The 21,957-nt window shown below is 38.7% G+C and overlaps 1 protein-coding gene and 1 long non-coding RNA gene across 2 annotated transcripts; both read left to right on the forward strand.

The window, feature by feature from the left end:
• Positions 1–11,420: 11,420 nt before the first annotated feature.
• Positions 11,421–12,234, forward strand: LOC143241773 (dual oxidase maturation factor 1-like). Its single transcript, XM_076485004.1, has 2 exons — positions 11,421–11,636; positions 12,138–12,234. Exons 1-2 carry the CDS (start codon positions 11,468–11,470, stop codon positions 12,230–12,232), a joined length of 264 nt encoding a protein of 87 aa, XP_076341119.1. The 5' UTR covers positions 11,421–11,467; the 3' UTR covers positions 12,233–12,234.
• A 983-nt stretch (positions 12,235–13,217) lies between these two features.
• Positions 13,218–16,065, forward strand: LOC143241677 (uncharacterized). The gene is made up of 3 exons (XR_013022255.1): positions 13,218–13,294; positions 13,799–13,944; positions 15,825–16,065. It is a non-coding gene; the product is annotated as an uncharacterized LOC143241677 (long non-coding RNA).
• The last annotated feature ends 5,892 nt before the right edge of the window (positions 16,066–21,957 follow it).

A 21,957-nucleotide genomic window follows, 5' to 3' on the forward strand; every position in this document is an offset into this window, starting at 1 on the left:
CACGGTGTTGACCAAACTCTCTATGTTTTCATAGCTTTAGACATCACGGTGTTGACCAACTCTCTATGTTTTCATACTTTAGACATCACGGTGTTGGCCAACTCTCTATGTTTTTTTTTAGACATACTCTCTATGTTTTCATACTCTAGACATCACGGTGTTGACCAACTCTCTATGTTTTCATACTCTAGACATCACGGTGTTGGTGTTCCAACTCTCTATGTTTTTCTTACTCTAGACATCACGGTGTTGACCAACTCTCTATGTTTTCATACTCTAGGACATCTCACGGTGTTGACCAACTCTCTCTATGTTTTCATACTTTAGACATCACGGTGTTGGCCAACTCTCTATGTTTTCATACTATGTTTTTTCATACTTTAGACATCACGGTGTTGAGTAACTCTCTATGTTTTCATACTTCTAGACATCACGGTGTTGACCAACTCTCTATGTTTTTTCATACTTTAGACATCACGGTGTTGACCAACTCTCTATGTTTTTCATACTTTAGACATCACGGTGGTGGCCAACTCTCTATGTTTTCCATACTTTAGACATCACGGTGTTGACCAACTCTCTATGTTTTTGCTTTAGACATCACGGTGTTGACCAACTCTCTATGTTTTATACTCTAGACATCACGGTGTTGGCCAACTCTCTATGTTTTTCATACTCTTAGACATCACTGGTGTTGGCCAACTCTATGTTTTCTTCATACTTTAGACATCACGGTGTTAACCAACTCTCTATGTTTTTCATACTCTAGACATCACGGTGTTGCAACCAACTCTGTATGTTTTTCATACTTTTAGACATCACGGTGTAACTCCAACTCTATGTTTTTCATACTCTAGACATCACGGTGTGACCAACTCTCTATGTTTTCATACTTTAGACATCACGGTGTTGACCAACTCTCTATGTTTTTCATACTTTAGACATCACGGTGTTGACCAACTCTCTATGTTTTTTCATGCTTTAGACATCACGGTGTTATTAACTCTCTATGTTTTTCATACTTTAGACATCACGGTGTTGACCAACTTTCTATGTTTTTCATACTTTAGACATCATGGTGTTGGCCAACTCTCTATGTTTTTCATACTCTAGACATCACGGTGTTGACCAACTCTCTATGTTTTTTTCATACTTTAGACATCACGGTGTTAACCAACTCTCTATGTTTTCTCTATACTTTAGACATCACGGTGTTGGCCAACTCTCTATGTTTTTCATACTCTGGACATCACGGTGTTGACCAATCTCTATGCTTTTTTCATACTTTAGACATCACGGTGTTGACCAACTCTCTATGTTTTTCATACTTTAGACATATCACGGTGCTTGACCAACTCTCTATGTTTTTCTATACTTTAGACATCACGGTGTTAACCAACTCTCTATGTTTTCATACTCTAGACATCACGGTGTTGACCAACTCTCTATGTTTTTTCATACTTTAGACATCACGGTGTTGACCAACTCTCTATGTTTTCTCATACTTTAGACATCACGGTGTTGATACATCTCTATGTTTTTCATACTACTTATCCATCACGGTGTTGGCCAACTCTCTATCTTTTCATACTCTAGACATCACGGTGTTGACCAACTCTCTATGTTTTTCATACTTTAGACATCACGGTGTTGACCAACTCTCTATGTTTTTCCTTTAGACATCACGGTGTTGACCAACTCTCTATGTTTTCATACTTTAGACATCACGGTGTTGACCAACTCTCTATGTTTTCTATACTTTAGACATCACGGTGTTGGACCAAATCTCTATGTTTTTCATACTTTAGACATCACGGTGTTGACCAACTCTCTATGTTTTCATACTTTAGACATCACGGTGTTGACCAACTCTCTATGTTTTCATACTTTAGACATCACGGTGTTGACCAACTCTCTATGTTTTTCATACTCTAGACATCACGGTGTTGACCAACTCTCTATGTTTTCATACTCTAGACATCACGGTGTTGACCAACTCTCTATGTTTTTTTCATACTCTAGACATCACGGTGTTAACCAACTCTCTATGTTTTTCATACTTTAGACATCACGGTGTGGCCAACTCTCTGTTGTTTTTCATACTTTTAGACATCACGGTGTTGACCAACTCTATGTTTTTCATACTCTAGACATCACGGTGTTGACCAACTCTCTATGTTTTCATACTTTAGACATCACGGTGTTGACCTCTCTATGTTTTTCATACTCTAGACATCACGGTGTTAACCAACTCTCTATGTTTCACTTCATACTCTAGACATCACGGTGTTGCCAACCAACTTATCTACATTTTTCATACTACTGAGACATCACGGTGTTAACCAACTCTCTATGTTTTTCATACTCTAGACATCACGGTGTTGACCAACTCTCTATGTTTTTCATACTTTAGACATCACGGTGTTGATCCAACTCTCTATGTTTTTCATACTTTAGACATCACGGTGTTGACCAACTCTCTATGTTTTTCATACTCTAGACATCACGGTGTTGACCAACTCTCTATGTTTTTCATACTTTAGACATCACGGTGTTGACCAACTCTATGTTTTTCATACTCTAGACATCACGGTGTTAACCAACTCTCTATGTTTTTCATACTCTAGACATCACGGTGTTGAACCAACTCTGTATGTTTTTTTCATACTCTAGACATCACGGTGTTGACCAACTCTCTATGTTTTCATACTTGCATAGACATCACGGTGTTAATAACTTCCAACTCTCTATGACCAACTCTATGTTTTTCATACTTTAGACATCACGGTGTTCACCAACTCTCTGTTTTTCATACTCTAGACATCACGGTGTATAGACCTTATCACACACGGTGTTGACCAACTATGTTTTTCATACTTTACGGTGTTAACCAACTCTATGTTTTTCATACTCTAGACATCACGGTGTTGACCAACTCTCTGTATGTTTTCATACTCTAGACATCACGGTGTTGACCAACTCTCTATGTTTTTCATACTCTAGACATCACGGTGTTCAACCAACGGTGTTACCAACTCTCTATGTTTTTCATACTTAGACATCACGGTGTTAACCAACTCTCTATGTTTTTCATACTTAGACATCACGGTGTTGACCAACTCTGTATGTTTTTCATACTCTAGACATCACGGTGTTGACTCAACTCTCTATGTTTTCATGTTCTAAGACATCACGGTTGACCAACTCTCTAACTAGACATCTGACCAACTCTCTATGTTTTTCATACTCTAGACATCACGGTGTTGGCCAACTCTCTATGTTTTTCATACTTTAGACATCACGGTGTTGGCCAACTCTCTAAGTTTTCATACTTAGACATCACGGTGTTGATATACTCTGAATGTACTTCATACTCTAGACATCACGGTGTTGACCAACTCTCTATGTTTTTCATACTCTAGACATCACGGTGTTGACCAACTCTCTATGTTTTTTCATACTTTAGACATCACGGTGTTGACCAACTCTCTATGTTTTCATACTCTAGACATCACGGTGTTGTAACTTTCTATGTTTTCATACTCTTTAGACATCACGGTGTTAACCAACTCTCTATGTTTTTCATACTCTAGACATCACGGTGTTGACCAACTCTCTATGTTTTTCATACTCTAGACATCACGGTGTTAACCAACTCTCTATGTTTTCATTTTAGACATCACGGTGTTGACCAACTCTCTATGTTTTTCATACTCTGGACATCACGGTGTTGGCCAACTCTCTATGTTTTTCATACTTTACATACATCACGGTGACCAACTCTCTATGTTTTTCATACTCTAGACATCACGGTGTTGACCTAACTCTCTCTCTGTTTTTCATACTATAGACATCACGGTGTTGGCCAACTCTGTATGTTTTTTCATACTTTAGACATCACGGTGCAACCAACTCTATGTTTTCATACTTTAGACATCACGGTGCTGACCAACTCTCTATGTTTTTTTCATACTCTAGACATCACGGTGTTGTTTTTCATACTCTAGACGGTGTTGACCAACTCTCTATGTTTTTCATACTCTAGACATCACGGTGTTGACCAACTCTCTATGTTTTTCATACTTTAGACATCACGGTGTTAACCAACTCTCTATGTTTTTCATACTCTAGACATCACGGTGTTGACCAACATTCTCTATGTTTTTCTATACTTTAGAACATCACGGTGTTGACCAACTCTCTCTATGTTTTTTCATACTCTAGACATCACGGTGTTGGCCAACTCTCTATGTTTTTCATACTCTAGACATCACGGTGTTGACCAACTCTCTATGTTTTTCATACTTTAGACATCACGGTGTTGACCAACTCTCTATGTTTTTCATACTTTAGACATCACGGTGTTAACCAACTCTGTATCAACTCTTTTCATTCTCTAGACATGACCAACTCTCTATGTTTTTCATACTTTAGACATCACGGTGTTGACCAACTTTCTATGTTTTTTTTCATACTTTAGACATCACGGTGTTGACCAACTCTCTATGTTTTCATACTTTAGACATCACGGTGTTGACCAACATTTCTATGTTTTTCATACTTTAGACATCACGGTGTTGACCAACTCTCTATGTTTTTCATACTTTAGACATCACGGTGTTAACCAACTCTGTATGTTTTTCATACTCTAGACATCACGGTGTTGACCAACTCTCTATGTTTTTCATACTTTAGACATCACGGTGTTGACCAACTCTCTATGTTTTTCATACTTTAGACATCACGGTGTTGACCAACTCTCTGTGTTTTTCATACTTTAGACATCACGGTGTTGACCAACATTCTATGTTTTTCATACTCTACACATCACGGTGTTGACCAACTCTCTATGTTTTTCATACTCTAGACATCACGGTGTTGACCAACTCTCTATGTTTTTCATACTCTAGACATCACGGTGTTGACCAACTCTCTATGTTTTTCATACTTTAGACATCACGGTGTTAACCAACTCTCTATGTTTTTCATACTCTAGACATCACGGTGTTGACCAACTCTCTATGTTTTTCATACTCTAGACATCACGGTGTTGACCAACTCTCTATGTTTTTCATACTTTAGACATCACGGTGTTGACCAACTCTCTATGTTTTTTCATACTCTAGACATCACGGTGTTGACCAACTCTCTATGTTTTCATACTCTAGACATCACGGTGTTGACCAACTCTCTATGTTTTTTTCATACTCTGACATCACGGTGTTGACCAACTCTATATATTTTTTCATACTCTAGACATCACGGTGTTAACCAACTCTCTATGTTTTCATACTCTAGACATCACGGTGTTGACCAACTCTCTATGTTTTCATACTTTAGACATCACGGTGTTGACCAACTTTCTATGTTTTTCATACTTAGACATCACGGTGTTAACCAACTCTCTATGTTTTCATACTCTAGACATCACGGTGTTGACCAACTCTATGTTTTTCATACTCTAGACATCACGGTGTTAACAACTCTCTATGTTTTTTCATACTCTAGACATCACGGTGTTGACCAACTCTCTATGTTTTTCATACTAGACATCACGGTGTTGACCAACTCTCTGTTCTTAAGTTTTCATACTCTAGACACGGTCACGGTGTTCATACCAACTCTCTATGTTTTTTCATACTCTAGACATCACGGTGTTGACCAACTCTCTATGTTTTCATACTCTAGACATCACGGTGTTGACCAACTCTCTATGTTTTCATACTTTAGACATCACGGTGTTGACCAACTTCTCTATGTTTTTCATACTTTAGACATCACGGTGTTGACCAACTCTCTATGTTTTTCATACTCTTAGACATCACGGTGTTGACCAACTCTCTATGTTTTTCATACTCTAGACATCACGGTGTTGACCAACTCTCTATGTTTTCATACTTTAGACATCACGGTGTTGACCAACTCTCTATGTTTTTCATACTCTAGACATCACGGTGTTCACTCACCAACTCTCTATGTTTTTCATACTTTAGACATCACGGTGTTGACCAACTCTCTATGTTTTTCATACTCTAGACATCACGGTGTTAACCAACTCTCTATGTTTTTCATACTTTAGACATCACGGTGTTGAACCAACTCTCTAGTGTTTTCATACTTTAGACATCACGGTGTTGACCAACTCTCTATGTTTTCATACTTTAGACATCACGGTGTTGACCAACTCTCTATGTTTTCATACTCTAGACATCACGGTGTTGGCCAACTCTCTATGTTTTCATACTTTAGACATCACGGTGTTGACCAACTCTCTATGTTTTTCATACTTTAGACATCACGGTGTTGACCAACTCTCTATGTTTTTCATACTTTAGACATCACGGTGTTGGCCAACTCTCTATGTTTTTCATACTCTAGACATCACGGTGTTGACCAACTCTCTATGTTTTTTCATACTTTAGACATCACGGTGTTGACCAACTCTCTATGTTTTTCATACTCTAGACATCACGGTGTTGACCAACTCTCTATGTTTTTTCATACTTTAGACATCACGGTGTTGACCAACTCTCTATGTTTTTCATACTTTAGACATCACGGTGTTGACCAACTCTCTATGTTTTCATACTCTAGACATCACGGTGTTGACCAACTCTCTATGTTTTTCATACTCTAGACATCACGGTGTTGACCAACTCTCTATGTTTTCATACTCTAAGACATCACGGTGTTAACCAACTCTCTATGTTTTTCATACTCTAGACATCACGGTGTTGACCAACTCTCTATGTTTTTCATACTTTTTCATACTACTTTAGACATCACGGTGTTGGCCAACTCTCTATGTTTTTCATACTCTAGACATCACGGTGTTGACCAACTCTCTATGTTTTCATACTCTAGACATCACGGTGTTGACCAACTCTCTATGTTTTTCATACTTTAGACATCACGGTGTTGACCAACTCTCTATGTTTTTCATACTTTAGACATCACGGTGTTGACCAACTCTCTATGTTTTTCATACTAGACATCACGGTGTTGACCAACTCTCTATGTTTTTCATACTCTAGACATCACGGTGTTGACCAACTCTCTATGTTTTTCATACTCTAGACATCACGGTGTTGGACCAACTCTATGTTTTTTCATACTTTAGACATCACGGTGTTAACCAACTCTCTATGTTTTTTCATACTTCTAGACATCACGGTGTTGGCCAACTCTCTATGTTTTTCATACTCTAGACATCACGGTGTTGACCAACTCTCTATGTTTTTCATACTCTAGACATCACGGTGTTGACCAACTCTCTATGTTTTTCATACTTTAGACATCACGGTGTTAACCAACTTTCTATGTCTCTCTATGTTTTCATACTTTAGACATCACGGTGTTGACCAACTCTCTATGTTTTTCATACTTTAGACATCACGGTGTTGACCAACTCTCTATGTTTTTTCATACTCTAGACATCACGGTGTTGACCAACTCTCTATGTTTTCATACTTTAGACATCACGGTGTTGGCCAACTCTCTATGTTTTTTTTCATACTTTAGACATCACGGTGTTGGACCAACTCTCTATGTTTTTTGTACTCTAGACATCACGGTGTTGACCAACTCTCTATGTTTTTCATACTTTAGACATCACGGTGTTGACCAACTCTCTATGTTTTTCATACTTTAGACATCACGGTGTTGACCAACTCTCTATGTTTTTCATACTTTAGACATCACGGTGTTGACCAACTCTATGTTTTTCATACTCTAGACATCACGGTGTTGACCAACTCTCTATGTTTTCATACTTTAGACATCACGGTGTTGACCAACTCTCTATGTTTTTCATACTCTAGACATCACGGTGTTGACCAACTCTCTATGTTTTTCATACTTTAGACATCACGGTGTTGACCAACTTTCTATGTTTTTCATACTTTAGACATCACGGTGTTGACCAACTCTCTATGTTTTTCATACTTTAGACATCACGGTGTTAACCAACTTTCTATGTTTTTCATACTCTAGACATCACGGTGTTGGCCAACTCTCTATGTTTTTCATACTCTAGACATCACGGTGTTGACCAACTCTCTATGTTTTCATACTTTAGACATCACGGTGTTGACCAACTCTCTATGTTTTTCATACTCTAGACATCACGGTGTTGACCAACTCTCTATGTTTTTCATACTTCTAGACATCACGGTGTTGACCAACTCTATGTTTTTTTTCATACTCTAGACATCACGGTGTTGACCAACTCTCTATGTTTTTCATACTCTAGACATCACGGTGACCAACCAACTCTGTATGTTTTTCATACTCTAGACATCACGGTGTTGACCAACTCTCTATGTTTTTCATACTTTAGACATCACGGTGTTAACCAACTTTCTATGTTTTTCATACTCTAGACATCACGGTGTTCACCAACTCTCTATGTTTTTCATACTCTAGACATCACGGTGTTGACCAACTTTCTATGTTTTTCATACTTTAGACATCACGGTGTTGACCAACTCTCTATGTTTTTTCATACTCTAGACATCACGGTGTTAACCAACTTTCTATGTTTTTCATACTCTAGACATCACGGTGTTGACCAACTCTCTATGATTTTCATACTTTAGACATCACGGTGTTGACCAACTCTGTATGTTTTTCATACTTTATACATCACGGTGTTGACCAACTCTCTATGTTTTTCATACTTTATACATCACGGTGCTAACCAACTCTAAGTTTTTTCATACTCTAGACATCACGGTGTTGACTAACTCTCTATGTTTTTCATACTCTAGACATCACGGTGTTAACCAACTCTCTATGTTTTTCATACTCTAGACATCACGGTGTTAACCAACTCTCTATGTTTTTCATACTCTAGACATCACGGTGTTGACTAACTCTCTATGTTTTTCATACTCTAGACATCACGGTGTTAACCAACTCTCTATGTTTTTCATACTCTAGACATCACGGTGTTGACCAACTCTCTATGTTTTTCATACTCTAGACATCACGGTGTTGACTAACTCTCTATGTTTTTCATACTCTAGACATCACGGTGTTAACCAACTCTGTATGTTTTTCATACTCTAGACATCACGGTGTTAACCAACTCTGTATGTTTTTCATACTTTAGACATCACGGTGTTTGACCAACTCTCTATGTTTTCATACTCTAGACATCACGGTGTTGACCAACTCTCTATGTTTTTCATACTCTAGACATCACGGTGTTAACCAACTCTCTATGTTTTTCATACTCTAGACATCACGGTGTTGACCAACTCTCTATGTTTTTCATACTCTAGACATCACGGTGTTGACCAACTCTCTATGTTTTTCATACTCTAGACATCACGGTGTTGACCAACTCTCTATGTTTTTCATACTTTAGACATCACGGTGTTGACCAACTCTCTATGTTTTTCATACTCTAGACATCACGGTGTTGGCCAACTCTCTATGTTTTTCATACTCTAGACATCACGGTGTTTTCTATGTTTTTCATACTTTAGACATCACGGTGTTGACCAACTTTCTATGTTTTTCATACTTTAGACATCACGGTGTTAACCAACTCTGTATGTTTTTCATTCTCTAGACATCACGGTGTTGACCAACATTCTATGTTTTTCATACTTTAGACATCACGGTGTTGACCAACTCTCTATGTTTTTCATACTTTTAGACATCACGGTGTTAACCAACTCTGTATGTTTTTCATACTCTAGACATCACGGTGTTGACCAACATTCTATGTTTTTCATACTTTAGACATCACGGTGTTGACCAACTTTCTATGTTTTTCATACTTTAGACATCACGGTGTTAACCAACTCTGTATGTTTTTCATTCTCTAGACATCACGGTGTTGACCAACTTTCTATGTTTTTCATACTTTAGACATCACGGTGTTAACCAACTCTGTATGTTTTTCATTCTCTAGACATCACGGTGTTGACCAACATTCTATGTTTTTCATACTTTAGACATCACGGTGTTGACCAACTTTCTATGTTTTTCATACTTTAGACATCACGGTGTTAACCAACTCTGTATGTTTTTCATTCTCTAGACATCACGGTGTTGACCAACTCTCTATGTTTTTCATACTCTAGACATCACGGTGTTAACCAACTCTCTATGTTTTTCATACTCTAGACATCACGGTGTTAACCAACTCTCTATGTTTTTCATACTCTACACATCACGGTGTTAACCAACTCTCTATGTTTTTTATACTCTAGACATCACGGTGTTGACCAACTTTCTATGTTTTTCATACTTTAGACATCACGGTGTTAACCAACTCTGTATGTTTTTCATTCTCTAGACATCACGGTGTTGACCAACTCTCTATGTTTTTCATACTTTAGACATCACGGTGTTGACCAACTTTCTATGTTTTTCATACTTTAGACATCACGGTGTTAACCAACTCTGTATGTTTTTCATTCTCTAGACATCACGGTGTTGACCAACATTCTATGTTTTTCATTCTTTAGACATCACGGTGTTGACCAACATTCTATGTTTTTCATACTTTAGACATCACGGTGTTGACCAACTTTCTATGTTTTTCATACTTTAGACATCACGGTGTTGACCAACTCTCTATGTTTTTCATACTCTAGACATCACGGTGTTGACCAACTCTCTATGTTTTTCATACTCTAGACATCACGGTGTTAACCAACTCTCTATGTTTTTCATGCTCTAGACATCACGGTGTTGACCAACTTTCTATGTTTTTCATACTTTAGACATCACGGTGCTGACCAACTCTCTATGTTTTTCATACTCTAGACATCACGGTGTTGACCAACTCTCTATGTTTTTCATACTTTAGACATCACGGTGTTGACCAACTCTCTATGTTTTTCATACTCTAGACATCACGGTGTTGGCCAACTCTGTATGTTTTTCATACTCTAGACATCATGGTGTTGACAAGCTCTCTATGTTTTTCATACTCTAGACATCACGGTGTTAACCAACTCTCTATGTTTTTCATACTCTAGACATCACGGTGTTGACCAACTCTCTATGTTTTTCATAGTTTAGACATCACGGTGATGGCCAACTCTGTATGTTTTTCATTCTCTAGACATCACGGTGTTGGCCAACTCTGTATGTTTTTCATACTCTAGACATCACGGTGTTGACCAACTCTCTATGTTTTTCATACTCTAGACATCACGGTGTTGACCAACTCTCTATGTTTTTTCATACTCTAGACATCACGGTGTTGATCAACTCTCTATGTTTTTCATACTCTAGACATCACGGTGTTAACCAACTCTGTATGTTTTTCATACTCTATACATCACGGTGTTGACCAGCACTATGTTTTTCATACTTTAGACATCACGGTGTTGACCAACTCTCTATGTTTTTCATACTTTAGACGTCATGGTTTTGGTTAACGGCTTATGTTTTGTTTTTCAGGACAGGGTTTGTTCTCTGGGTTTTGACCAACATTGTTTCGAACATGGTGGTTCGACTCGCTGGTTATTGCACTATTCTGACTGGTGGAGCTGTACTGTTAGCTATCTTGACGTGGGCCTCCATTCGCCAGGTGCCGTCCTTGTCTGTTCGTTTGGAGAATGATTTTTTAACAACTTCCTTCGGTTTGTGTTTTGGTCTCATCGTGTTTGTAGGTAAGCCTAATTGTAGTTTGTGTACTTCACATTTAAACATGTAATGTAAATAAGTCATATTTAATTAATTGATTATCAACCACTATTGCGAATTGTGGCTTTTCCGCGTCTGTTCAGCGAATTATTACTCTGTTAAAAGACCAGGACTAGTGTAAGACAAGAGGGAAGTCAACTAGCCATCACCACCCACCGTCAACTCTTGTGTTACTCTTTTACCAACGATCAGTGAGATTGTCCGTAACATTATAACGCCCCTACGGCTGAATTGGCGAGCATGTTTGGCGCGACGGGTATTCGAACCCACGACCCTCGGATAACGAGTCTAGAGCATGAAACCACAGACGAAAGCAGCGTCTTTACTCATGCCCTTAAATGTGTCGCCGTTTACATTTTAAGACAAAGAAACAACCAAAAACCATTTAAATTATCTGTGTAATTAAAAGCACGATTTGTTTTAAATGTTGAAAAGCTCGGAACTAAAGTTTTGGGTATACTTTACAGGTGTATTGTGTCTTGTGGCAGGAATCCTTTTAGTTTATTTAGACCTGACCAGTCCTGACCTTCTGGCCTCTGTTTGGTGTGAACGTCTTGAATGATTATGACGAGTGTTACATTGGTAAGAAGTTAAACACCAGCTTTGAGTATTTTTCAAACAATTGTTTTGTTTGTTTTATGAATTTCGCGCGAAGCTACACGTGGGCTATCGAAGCCGCGACTTCATATTACGAGTCGTATGCTTTAACCCACCTGGCCATGCCGTGCTTTTTTGAAATAAAACAGGTTAACAGTAATTGATTAATTTTATATTCAATTTTAAGGCGATTAGTAGTAAAATGACAGGACAACTCTAATTTGTTGATTTTTTGTTTGTGTTTTCTTATAGCAAAGCCACATTGGGTTATCTGCTGAGCCTACCGAGGAGAATCGAATCCCTAATGTTAGCGATGTAAATCCGAAGACTTACCTTTGTACCAGCGGGGGACAATTTGTTTGTAAGGAGAAAACACTACTGTCTTCTAAATGTGAAAACTCCATTCATTCTAGGCGTCAGTATACATATAAAAGAGAATCCAAGAAATTCGAATATATGTAACTTTGTATTGTTTAGTTTGTGTTTTGAATTTCGCGCAAAGCTACACGAGGGCTATCTGCGCTAGCAGTCTCTAATTTAGCAGTGTAAGACTAAATTGAGAGCAATTAGTCATCACCACCCATCGCCAACTCTTGGGCTACTCTTTTAACCAACGAATAGTGGAATTGACCGTCACATTATAACGCTCTCACGTTGAAAGGACGAGCATGTTTCGTGTTACAGGGATTCGAACCCGCGACCTTCGGATTACGAGTCGTGTGCCTCAACCACGTGGCCATGCCGGGTCTTATTGTTTGGTAGAATAGTTAATATAGTGACGGAATATTAGTATTATTACGTGCTAGTAATACAAACCCTGAATTATTATAATCTAGTAAGAAAGTCTGTCATTTGAACTAAAGCAGAATAATTATTTGTGAATGACAATTATTTCGAGTCAAACTTGCTATAACACATATTTTGTGTTTTTCAGGATCTCGGAAACTCACATTCTGAGCGCCCTCTTGAAGAAAACGATGCAACTAAGGAAGGCTCAAGTTCTCCAAACCATCCTGCCGTATCTAAGGTTTGTCTTTCTTTTATTTATGTAATCCATGGATGGATGTACAGAGATAATATATCTTTATTCCATACAGTTTTAGTAGAATATATTATTTTAATGATTTCTCAAAGCACCGATGACATAAAGAAATTAGCTCACATATTTTCCATGAAATAAATAAAATAGAACAAACCGAATATTTTATGTGAATACGTAACTCGTGAAAGATAAACTCATAAAGTCCGACATGGTCAGTAGTTTTTCTCTACGTTTAGATATCCTTTCAACTTTTGATTCCAATAATGACCTAGTTTGTCAGAATCGTCAAACCTAGTTTCACATCAGTGAGAACATTTTAGTTGTTTGTTTGGGCCGACAGAGGACGTTTCATTTTCTTTTTAACTTCATAAACAAATCAGAAAACTAAATAGAATTAGTTTTATTAGACGTTTCTAATATAATAGACTAAATATAATTGGTTTCATTAGATGTTTCTCAATGACTTAGGTTATTTTGGTTACGGAATAGGAACTTTACGGTTTACGAAAGCGTGGGCTGCTATCGAGTTTCAAAAGAAGTTCGGAAGAGCGCCCTCTACCGGCACCTAGATGCATTTCCGATAGAACCTCATTGGATCGTCCAGTGTATGAAAACGTCACTATTTCGTATAAAAGGTAAGGAATTTCTTTTAATTCAGGTTTTCATTGTTTTAACTAAATATATTATAACGCTAAATTCCAGGCTCGATTCCCGTAGTGGTTATTAAGTAGTTTTGCACTAAAAGAGAGAAATTACTGGTAATTCACCTCAGTGTTATTAGCACAGCGACTCACAGGATCCTACTGAGTTTTTTGTTTTTCAAGCATAAACTTTCAGCTCGTAGCTTCATATCTAATTACACTCTTGGCTATTGAGAATTTCCTCTTATTGTTAACCTGAAAAAACCTGTTGATGGATGCAAGAAAAAAGGTGGGACCATTTATTTGCTTGTTTGTTTTTGAATTTCGCACAAAGCTTCTCGAGGGCTCTCTGTGCTAGCCGTCCCTAATTTAGCAGTGTAAGACTAGAGGGAAGGCAGCTAGTCATCACCACCCACCGCCAACTCTTGAGTTACTCTTTTACCAACGAATAGAGGGATGGACTATAACATTATAACGCTCCCATGGCTGAAAGGGCGACCATGTTTGGTGTGACGGGGATCCGAACCCGCAACCCTCGAATTACTAGTCGAGTGCCTTAACCACCTGGCCATGCAGGGTGCGTTTATGACCTTAATAATAATAACAATAAAACACTCACCAGGGAAGAAAGACTCGGTCTTGTGCTTCGTTTAATTTATTGTTGTTATTTTTACTGTCGCTAAAATACGTTTATGATTGTTTAGAGTAAGAAACGCAGCTAATTATTGTTTACCGTATTTTTCGGTGTGTAAGACGACCCTGAACGTATAGCGCAAATTAAAGGTATTTTGGCCAGGTGTTAAGGCACTCGACTCGTAATCCGAGGGTCGCGGGTTCGAATCTCCGTTACACCAAATATTCTCGCCCTTTCAGCCATGGGGGCGTTATAACGGGATCGGTCAATCCCACTATTTGTTGGTAAAAGTGTAGCCCAAGAGTTGGCGATGGGTGGTGATGACTAGCTGCCTTCCCTCTAGTCTTACACTGCTAAATTAGGGACGGCTAGCGCAAATAGCCCTCGTGTAGTTTTGCGCGAAATTAAAACAAAAAAAACAAACGTTAAATGTATTTATTTGATGTTCGGTGAAAAGGGCGACACCTATTGTGTGGCAAGTTTAGGATGTCACTTTTGTAAATAAATTCTTTAAGTTATTTATAAGTTGTCCCAACCGATTTTTTGTGGCAGTCGATATTGCATAAATGTGTTTTTAATGTTCTTCAAATATTACAGACAGTTTAATCCATCAGCACTTGAGTCACAAATGTATGACAAATAACTTGGCGACGTTTTCATCACACTTGAATTCCTTTCTGTTTTTAAAATATATTTTTTTAAAGTTTCGTGCAAAGCTACACATGGGGTCGTTATGAAGTTACAATCAATCCCATTATTCATTGGTACAAGAGCTGGCGGTGGGTGTTGAAGTCTAGCTATTTTTCCCTCTAGTCTTACACTGCTAAATTAGGGACGGACAGGGCAGATAGCCCTCGTGTAGCTTTGCGTGAAATTCAAAAAATAGTCATTATGCTGGTTCGGTTACCAGTCGTTTAGGGGGTTAAAATCAAGTTAAAGGATAGGTTAAAGTTAATATATATATCTTTTATTTTAAAAACCGCTGATGTTCATAAAACTTTTGTCAAGTGTATTACCAATTTAATGTAGTTTCGACTGACGTAGTTCTAATTCAACCAACTGACGATATATAAACATAATCCTAACGGATATCGACATCTTGAGATTCAGTCACAAGCCCTCATACTTAAAACTTATAATTAACTTATAACTGGATAAGAAAAAGAAACACTGATTTTATTAGTTGTGATTATTAGTTATTTAAAAAATCGAGTATGAACAATGTTTCATTTAAAATTAGGTTGGAGCAGGTGTACTCCAGCTCTCACGAGAATATTCTGATGTACGAGTTATAGAGGTGCTTTGGAGAAGAATGACAGATTGGCCACACCATCATTTAGATCGTGGAACGTTGGAGCGTCTTTATTATCTCATCTCTAAAATCCTAATTTTGTAATGGAATGTAGCTTCTAATTTCTAATATACTGATTAAAAGATGCAGTCTATAACCAGTGAATAAAGAGAGGTGTTTAGAGCTGAAACTTGGACGTATCATGATTAGTAGCCTACACAATCACACAGTTCCAGGTTTCAGGGAGTTCCGACCCTCATCAGTAACCATGATCATACAGTTCCAGGTTTCAGGGAGTTCCGACCCTCATCAGTAACCATGATCATACAGTTCCAGGTTTCAGGGAGTTCCGACCCTCATCAGTAGCCATGGTCACACAGTTTCAGGTTTAAAGGAGTTCTGACCCTCATCAGTAACCATGGTCACACAGTTTCAGGGGAGTTCCGACCCTCATAACCAGTCACACAGTTCCAGGTTTGGTCAACCACAGTTCCAGGTTTCAGGGAGTTCCGACCCTCATCAGTAACCATGATCACACAGTTCCAGGTTTCAGGGAGTTCCGACCCTCATCAGTAACCATGATCACACAGTTCCAGGTTTCAGGGAGTTCCGACCCTCATCAGTAACCATGGTCACACAGTTCCAGGTTTCAGGGAGTTCCGGTCACACCATGATCATACAGTTCCAGGTTTCAGGGAGTTCCGACCCTCATCAGTAACCATGATCATACAGTTCCAGGTTTCAGGGAGTTTCCGACCCTCATCAGTTTCAAACCATCAGTAACCATGATCATACAGTTCCAGGTTTCAGGGAGTTCCGACCCTCATCAGTAGCCATGGTCACACAGTTTCAGGTTTAAAGGAGTTCTGACCCTCATCAGTAACCATGGTCACACAGTTTCAGGTTTCAGGGAGTTCCGACCCTCATCAGTAACCATGGTCACACAGTTCCAGGTTTCAGGGAGTTCCGACCCTCATCAGTAACCATGATCATACAGTTCCAGGTTTCAGGGAGTTCCGACCCTCATCAGTAACCATGATCACACAGTTCCAGGTTTCAGTTCCGACCCTCATCAGTAACCATGATCACACAGTTCCAGGTTTCAGGGAGTTCCGACCCTCATCAGTAACCATGGTCACACAGTTCCAGGTTTCAGGGAGTTCCGACCCTCACCAGTAACCATGATCATACAGTTCCAGGTTTCAGGGTGTTCCGACCCTCATCAGTAACCATGATCATACAGTTCCAGGTTTCAGGGAGTTCCGACCCTCATCAGTAACCATGGTCACACAGTTCCAGGTTTCAGGGAGTTCCGACCCTCATCAGTAACCATGGTCACACAGTTCCAGGTTTCAGGGAGTTCCGACCCTCATCAGTAACCATGATCATACAGTTCCAGGTTTCAGGGTGTTCCGACCCTCATCAGTAACCATGATCACACAGTTCCAGGTTTCAGGGTGTTCCGACCCTCATCAGTAACCATGGCAAGGACAGGCCAAAAAATAAAATAGCTTTCTACTGATGATGGTGGGCCATTTATTATATTTTGTCTTTCGATGTGTCAACTGTAACTGTTCGAACTGACAAAATTCAGAGATAAAATAGCTTTCTCACTGATGGATGGTGGGCAAGGAGTTATTATATTATTTTGCCGATAAAATCAAGCTGTTACTGGTACCAAACAAGGAGTTATTTATGTAAATTCAGAGATAAAATAAAGCTTTCTTGATTGGTACCAAACAAGGATTTATTATATTATTTTGTCTTATAAAATAAAACTTTTGTTATTGTTCAAACAAGGAGTTATTTATGTAGCTTTGCGCTATAAAATAAAGCTTTGTTGGTGGGCCAAACAAGGATATTTATGTCTTTGCGCTATAAAATAAACTGTTTGTTATTGGTACAAATTGGAGTTATTTATGTAGCTTTGCTTAAAATAAAGCTTTTGTTATTGGTACCAAACAAGGAGTTATTTATGTAGCTTTGCGCTATAAAATAAAGCTTTTGTTATTGGTACCAAACAGTTTCTACCTCCACGTTTTGACTGCTAATCTAATGTCTTCAGAGAAAGTCCTGAGAAGGCCTCTCTGTGTGGTGGTGGTCGAGATCAGAACCACTCGAAATTAGAAAACAATCTTCCAGAAACCTCTGTCAGCCTTTCATCTTGCTGCTGCTGGTTTGTGGTTCGTATATCATTATTTAATGTAATTCAGTTTTATTTTAACGTCTTCTTAGACATGTCGAGTTATTACTCATATAATTTGACTTATGGTAGACTTTCTGTGTCTCTGTTGTAGTGTAGTCCACATTCACAAGGGATGTTGTAATGATGGTTTTGATATCCGTCAAGTGTTTAACTGATTTGTAGTGTGCCACTGCTGGGGTTTTTGTGTCTCTGTTCTAGTGTAGTCCACATTCACAAGGGATGTTGTACTGGTGGTTTTGATATCCGTCAAGTGTTTAACTGATTTGTAGTGTGCCACTGCTGGGGTTTCTGTTTCTCCGTTGTAGTGTAGTCCACATTCACAAGGGATGTTGTAATGATGGTTTTGATATCCGTCAAGTGTTTAACTGATTTGTAGTGTGCCACTGCTGGGGTTTCTGTGTTTCTGTTCTAGTGTAGTCCACATTCACAAGGGATGTTTCACTGATGGTTTTGATATCCGTCAAGTGTTTAACTGATTTGTAGTGTGCCACTGCTGGGGTTTCTGTTTCTCTGTTCTAGTGTAGTCCACATTCACAAGGGATGTTGTAATGATGGTTTTGATATCCGTCAAGTGTTTAACTGATTTGTAGTGTGCCACTGCTGGGGTTTCTGTGTTTCTGTTCTAGTGTAGTCCACATTCACAAGGGATGTTGTAATGATGGTTTTGATATCCGTCAAGTGTTTAACTGATTTGTAGTGTGCCACTGCTGGGGTTTCTGTGTTTCTGTTCTAGTGTAGTCCACATTTACAAGGGATGTTGTAATGATGGTTTTGATATCCGTCAAGTGTTTAACTGATTTGTAGTGTGCCACTGCTGGGGTTTCTGTGTCTCTGTTGTAGTGTAGTCCACATTCACAAGGGATGTTGTAATGATGGTTTTGATATCCGTCAAGTGTTTAACTGATTTGTAGTGTGCCACTGCTGGGGTTTCTGTGTCTCTGTTGTAGTGTAGTCCACATTCACAAGGGATGTTGTACTGATGGTTTTGATATCCGTCAAGTGTTTAACTGATTTGTAGTGTGCCACTGCTGGGGTTTTGTGTCTCTGTTCTAGTGTAGTCCACATTCACAAGGGATGTTGTAATGATGGTTTTGATATCCGTCAAGTGTTTAACTGATTTGTAGTGTGCCACTGCTGGGGTTTCTGTGTCTCTGTTCTAGTGTAGTCCACATTCACAAGGGATGTTGTAATGATGGTTTTGATATCCGTCAAGTGTTTAACTGATTTGTAGTGTGCCACTGCTGGGGTTTCTGTGTTTCTGTTCTAGTGTAGTCCACATTCACAAGGGATGTTGTACTGGTGGTTTTGATATCCGTCAAGTGTTTAACTGATTTGTAGTGTGCCACTGCTGGAGGTTTTGTTTCTCCGTTGTAGTGTAGTCCACATTCACAAGGGATGTTGTAATGATGGTTTTGATATCCGTCAAGTGTTTAACTGATTTGTAGTGTGCCACTGCTGGAGGTTTTGTTTCTCCGTTGTAGTGTAGTCCACATTCACAAGGGATGTTGTAATGATGGTTTTGATATCCGTCAAGTGTTTAACTGATTTTAGTGTAGTCCACATTTACAAGGGATGTTGTAATGATGGTTTTGATATCCGTCAAGTGTTTAACTGATTTGTAGTGTAGTCCACATTCACAAGGGATGTTGTACTGGTGGTTTTGATATCCGTCAAGTGTTTAACTGATTTGTAGTGTGCCACTGCTGGGGTTTTTGTGTCTCTGTTCTAGTGTAGTCCACATTCACAAGGGATGTTGTAATGATGGTTTTGATATCCGTCAAGTGTTTAACTGATTTGTAGTGTGCCACTGCTGGGGTTTCTGTGTCTCTGTTGTAGTGTAGTCCACATTCACAAGGGATGTTGTACTGATGGTTTTGATATCCGTCAAGTGTTTAACTGATTTGTAGTGTGCCACTGCTGGGGTTTCTGTGTCTCTGTTGTAGTGTAGTCCACATTCACAAGGGATGTTGTACTGATGGTTTTGATATCCGTCAAGTGTTTAACTGATTTGTAGTGTGCCACTGCTGGGGTTTTTGTGTCTCTGTTGTAGTGTAGTCCACATTCACAAGGGATGTTGTAATGATGGTTTTGATATCCGTTAAGTGTTTAACTGATTTGTAGTGTGCCACTGCTGGAGGTTTTGTTTCTCCGTTGTAGTGTAGTCCACATTCACAAGGGATGTTGTAATGATGGTTTTGATATCCGTTAAGTGTTTAACTGATTTGTAGTGTGCCACTGCTGGAGGTTTTGTTTCTCCGTTGTAGTGTAGTCCACATTCACAAGGGATGTTGTAATGATGGTTTTGATATCCGTCAAGTGTTTAACTGATTTGTAGTGTGCCACTGCTGGGGTTTCTGTGTCTCCGTTGTAGTGTAGTCCACATTCACAAGGGATGTTGTAATGATGGTTTTGATATCCGTCAAGTGTTTAACTGATTTGTAGTGTGCCACTGCTGGGGTTTCTGTTTCTCTGTTGTAGTGTAGTCCACATTCACAAGGGATGTTGTAATGATGGTTTTGATATCCGTCAAGTGTTTAACTGATTTGTAGTGTAGCACATTTACAAGGGATGTTGGATGGTTTTGATTTCTCCGTGTTTAACTGTGTAGTCCACATTCACAAGGGATGTTGTACTGGTGGTTTTGATATCCGTCAAGTGTTTAACTGATTTGTAGTGTGCCACTGCTGGAGGTTTTGTTTCTCCGTTGTAGTGTAGTCCACATTCACAAGGGATGTTGTAATGATGGTTTTGATATCCGTCAAGTGTTTAACTGATTTGTAGTGTGCCACTGCTGGAGGTTTTGTTTCTCCGTTGTAGTGTAGTCCACATTCACAAGGGATGTTGTAATGATGGTTTTGATATCCGTCAAGTGTTTAACTGATTTGTAGTGTGCTAATATCCACTGTATTTTATTGCTATTTGTCCTGAACTGGTATCGTTCACATATCCTCTTACATTCTCTTGGAGATACCTTTAATATAGGTTCCTGCGGAATAATCGTATATTTACAGACTCACTATGCTAAAATAGAGGTTAGATTCTCCACGGTGCATAGAACAAATAGTGTAATGTATTTATTTTCCTAAAAAACAAACAAACCTTTGATGTAGTGAGAAACGCATATAGTAATTAGTATTTATTGATGAAGAAATTATAACTACTTCATAATTAAACATTGGCTTTCCGCCATGACAGACTGACTTTGAGAGCCACAATCGTTCAGTAACTCACACAAAATAACACTTTAAAGGTTTTCAGTATAAAATAGAAATGATGTAACACACACACATATATATATATATAAAGATGCTGCTTTGTAAGTGAACAAAGAATTTCGAGAAACCCTTTACAGACAAGTAAAACCACAGAATGGGAACACTGATGTGGTGGAAGAGGCTTCTTTCCTCCATAATTGTATGGATGCACCTCCATTAGATCTCAGCTCCCATAATTCTGAGATCCAACATCTGTCCGTCAGTCTCATGTAAATAACTTCAAAGAATCCGAATCAATTTGAGTATCTTAATAGTTCATCTTAACATCATTAGATGGTACTGCAGTCGGTTTCCACTGATGAAACAAATTATTGCAAATAGGGTTATTCCACGTCACTAAACGTGTCTTGAAGGCTCGTTCGCACGTTGCATTAAGTGCTGCACATTTGGGTCCCTCTAAAACTGGCGGGAAGTTGTAAGAGTTTGTTATAACAATTCCTAAACGAATGTACTCTATTAGTCATTATGTTCTGCTTCCACGAAATAATGTCTAATCATTTAGATTGTTCAATAATATAATGAATTCTTAATGTAAGTTTAAAGTACATTTTTAGATTCGTCTGGCGTGGACCAGATAGGTTTGCACAATTCACAGCTGGCT

The sequence above is a fragment of the Tachypleus tridentatus genome, unplaced genomic scaffold (genome assembly GCF_004210375.1).
Source record: "Tachypleus tridentatus isolate NWPU-2018 unplaced genomic scaffold, ASM421037v1 Hic_cluster_1, whole genome shotgun sequence".
Classification (NCBI taxonomy): Eukaryota; Metazoa; Arthropoda; class Merostomata; order Xiphosura; family Limulidae; genus Tachypleus; species Tachypleus tridentatus.

What these genes read in the sequence shown, in the direction of transcription:
- LOC143241773 (XM_076485004.1), top strand. Translation starts at nt 11,468, where the DNA reads ATGGTGGTTCGACTCGCTGGTTATTGCACTATTCTGACTGGTGGAGCT. An exon ending in TGGTCTCATCGTGTTTGTAG is followed by an intron (nt 11,637 to 12,137) that starts GTAAGCCTAATT and finishes TATACTTTACAG; the next exon opens with GTGTATTGTGTCTTGTGGCA.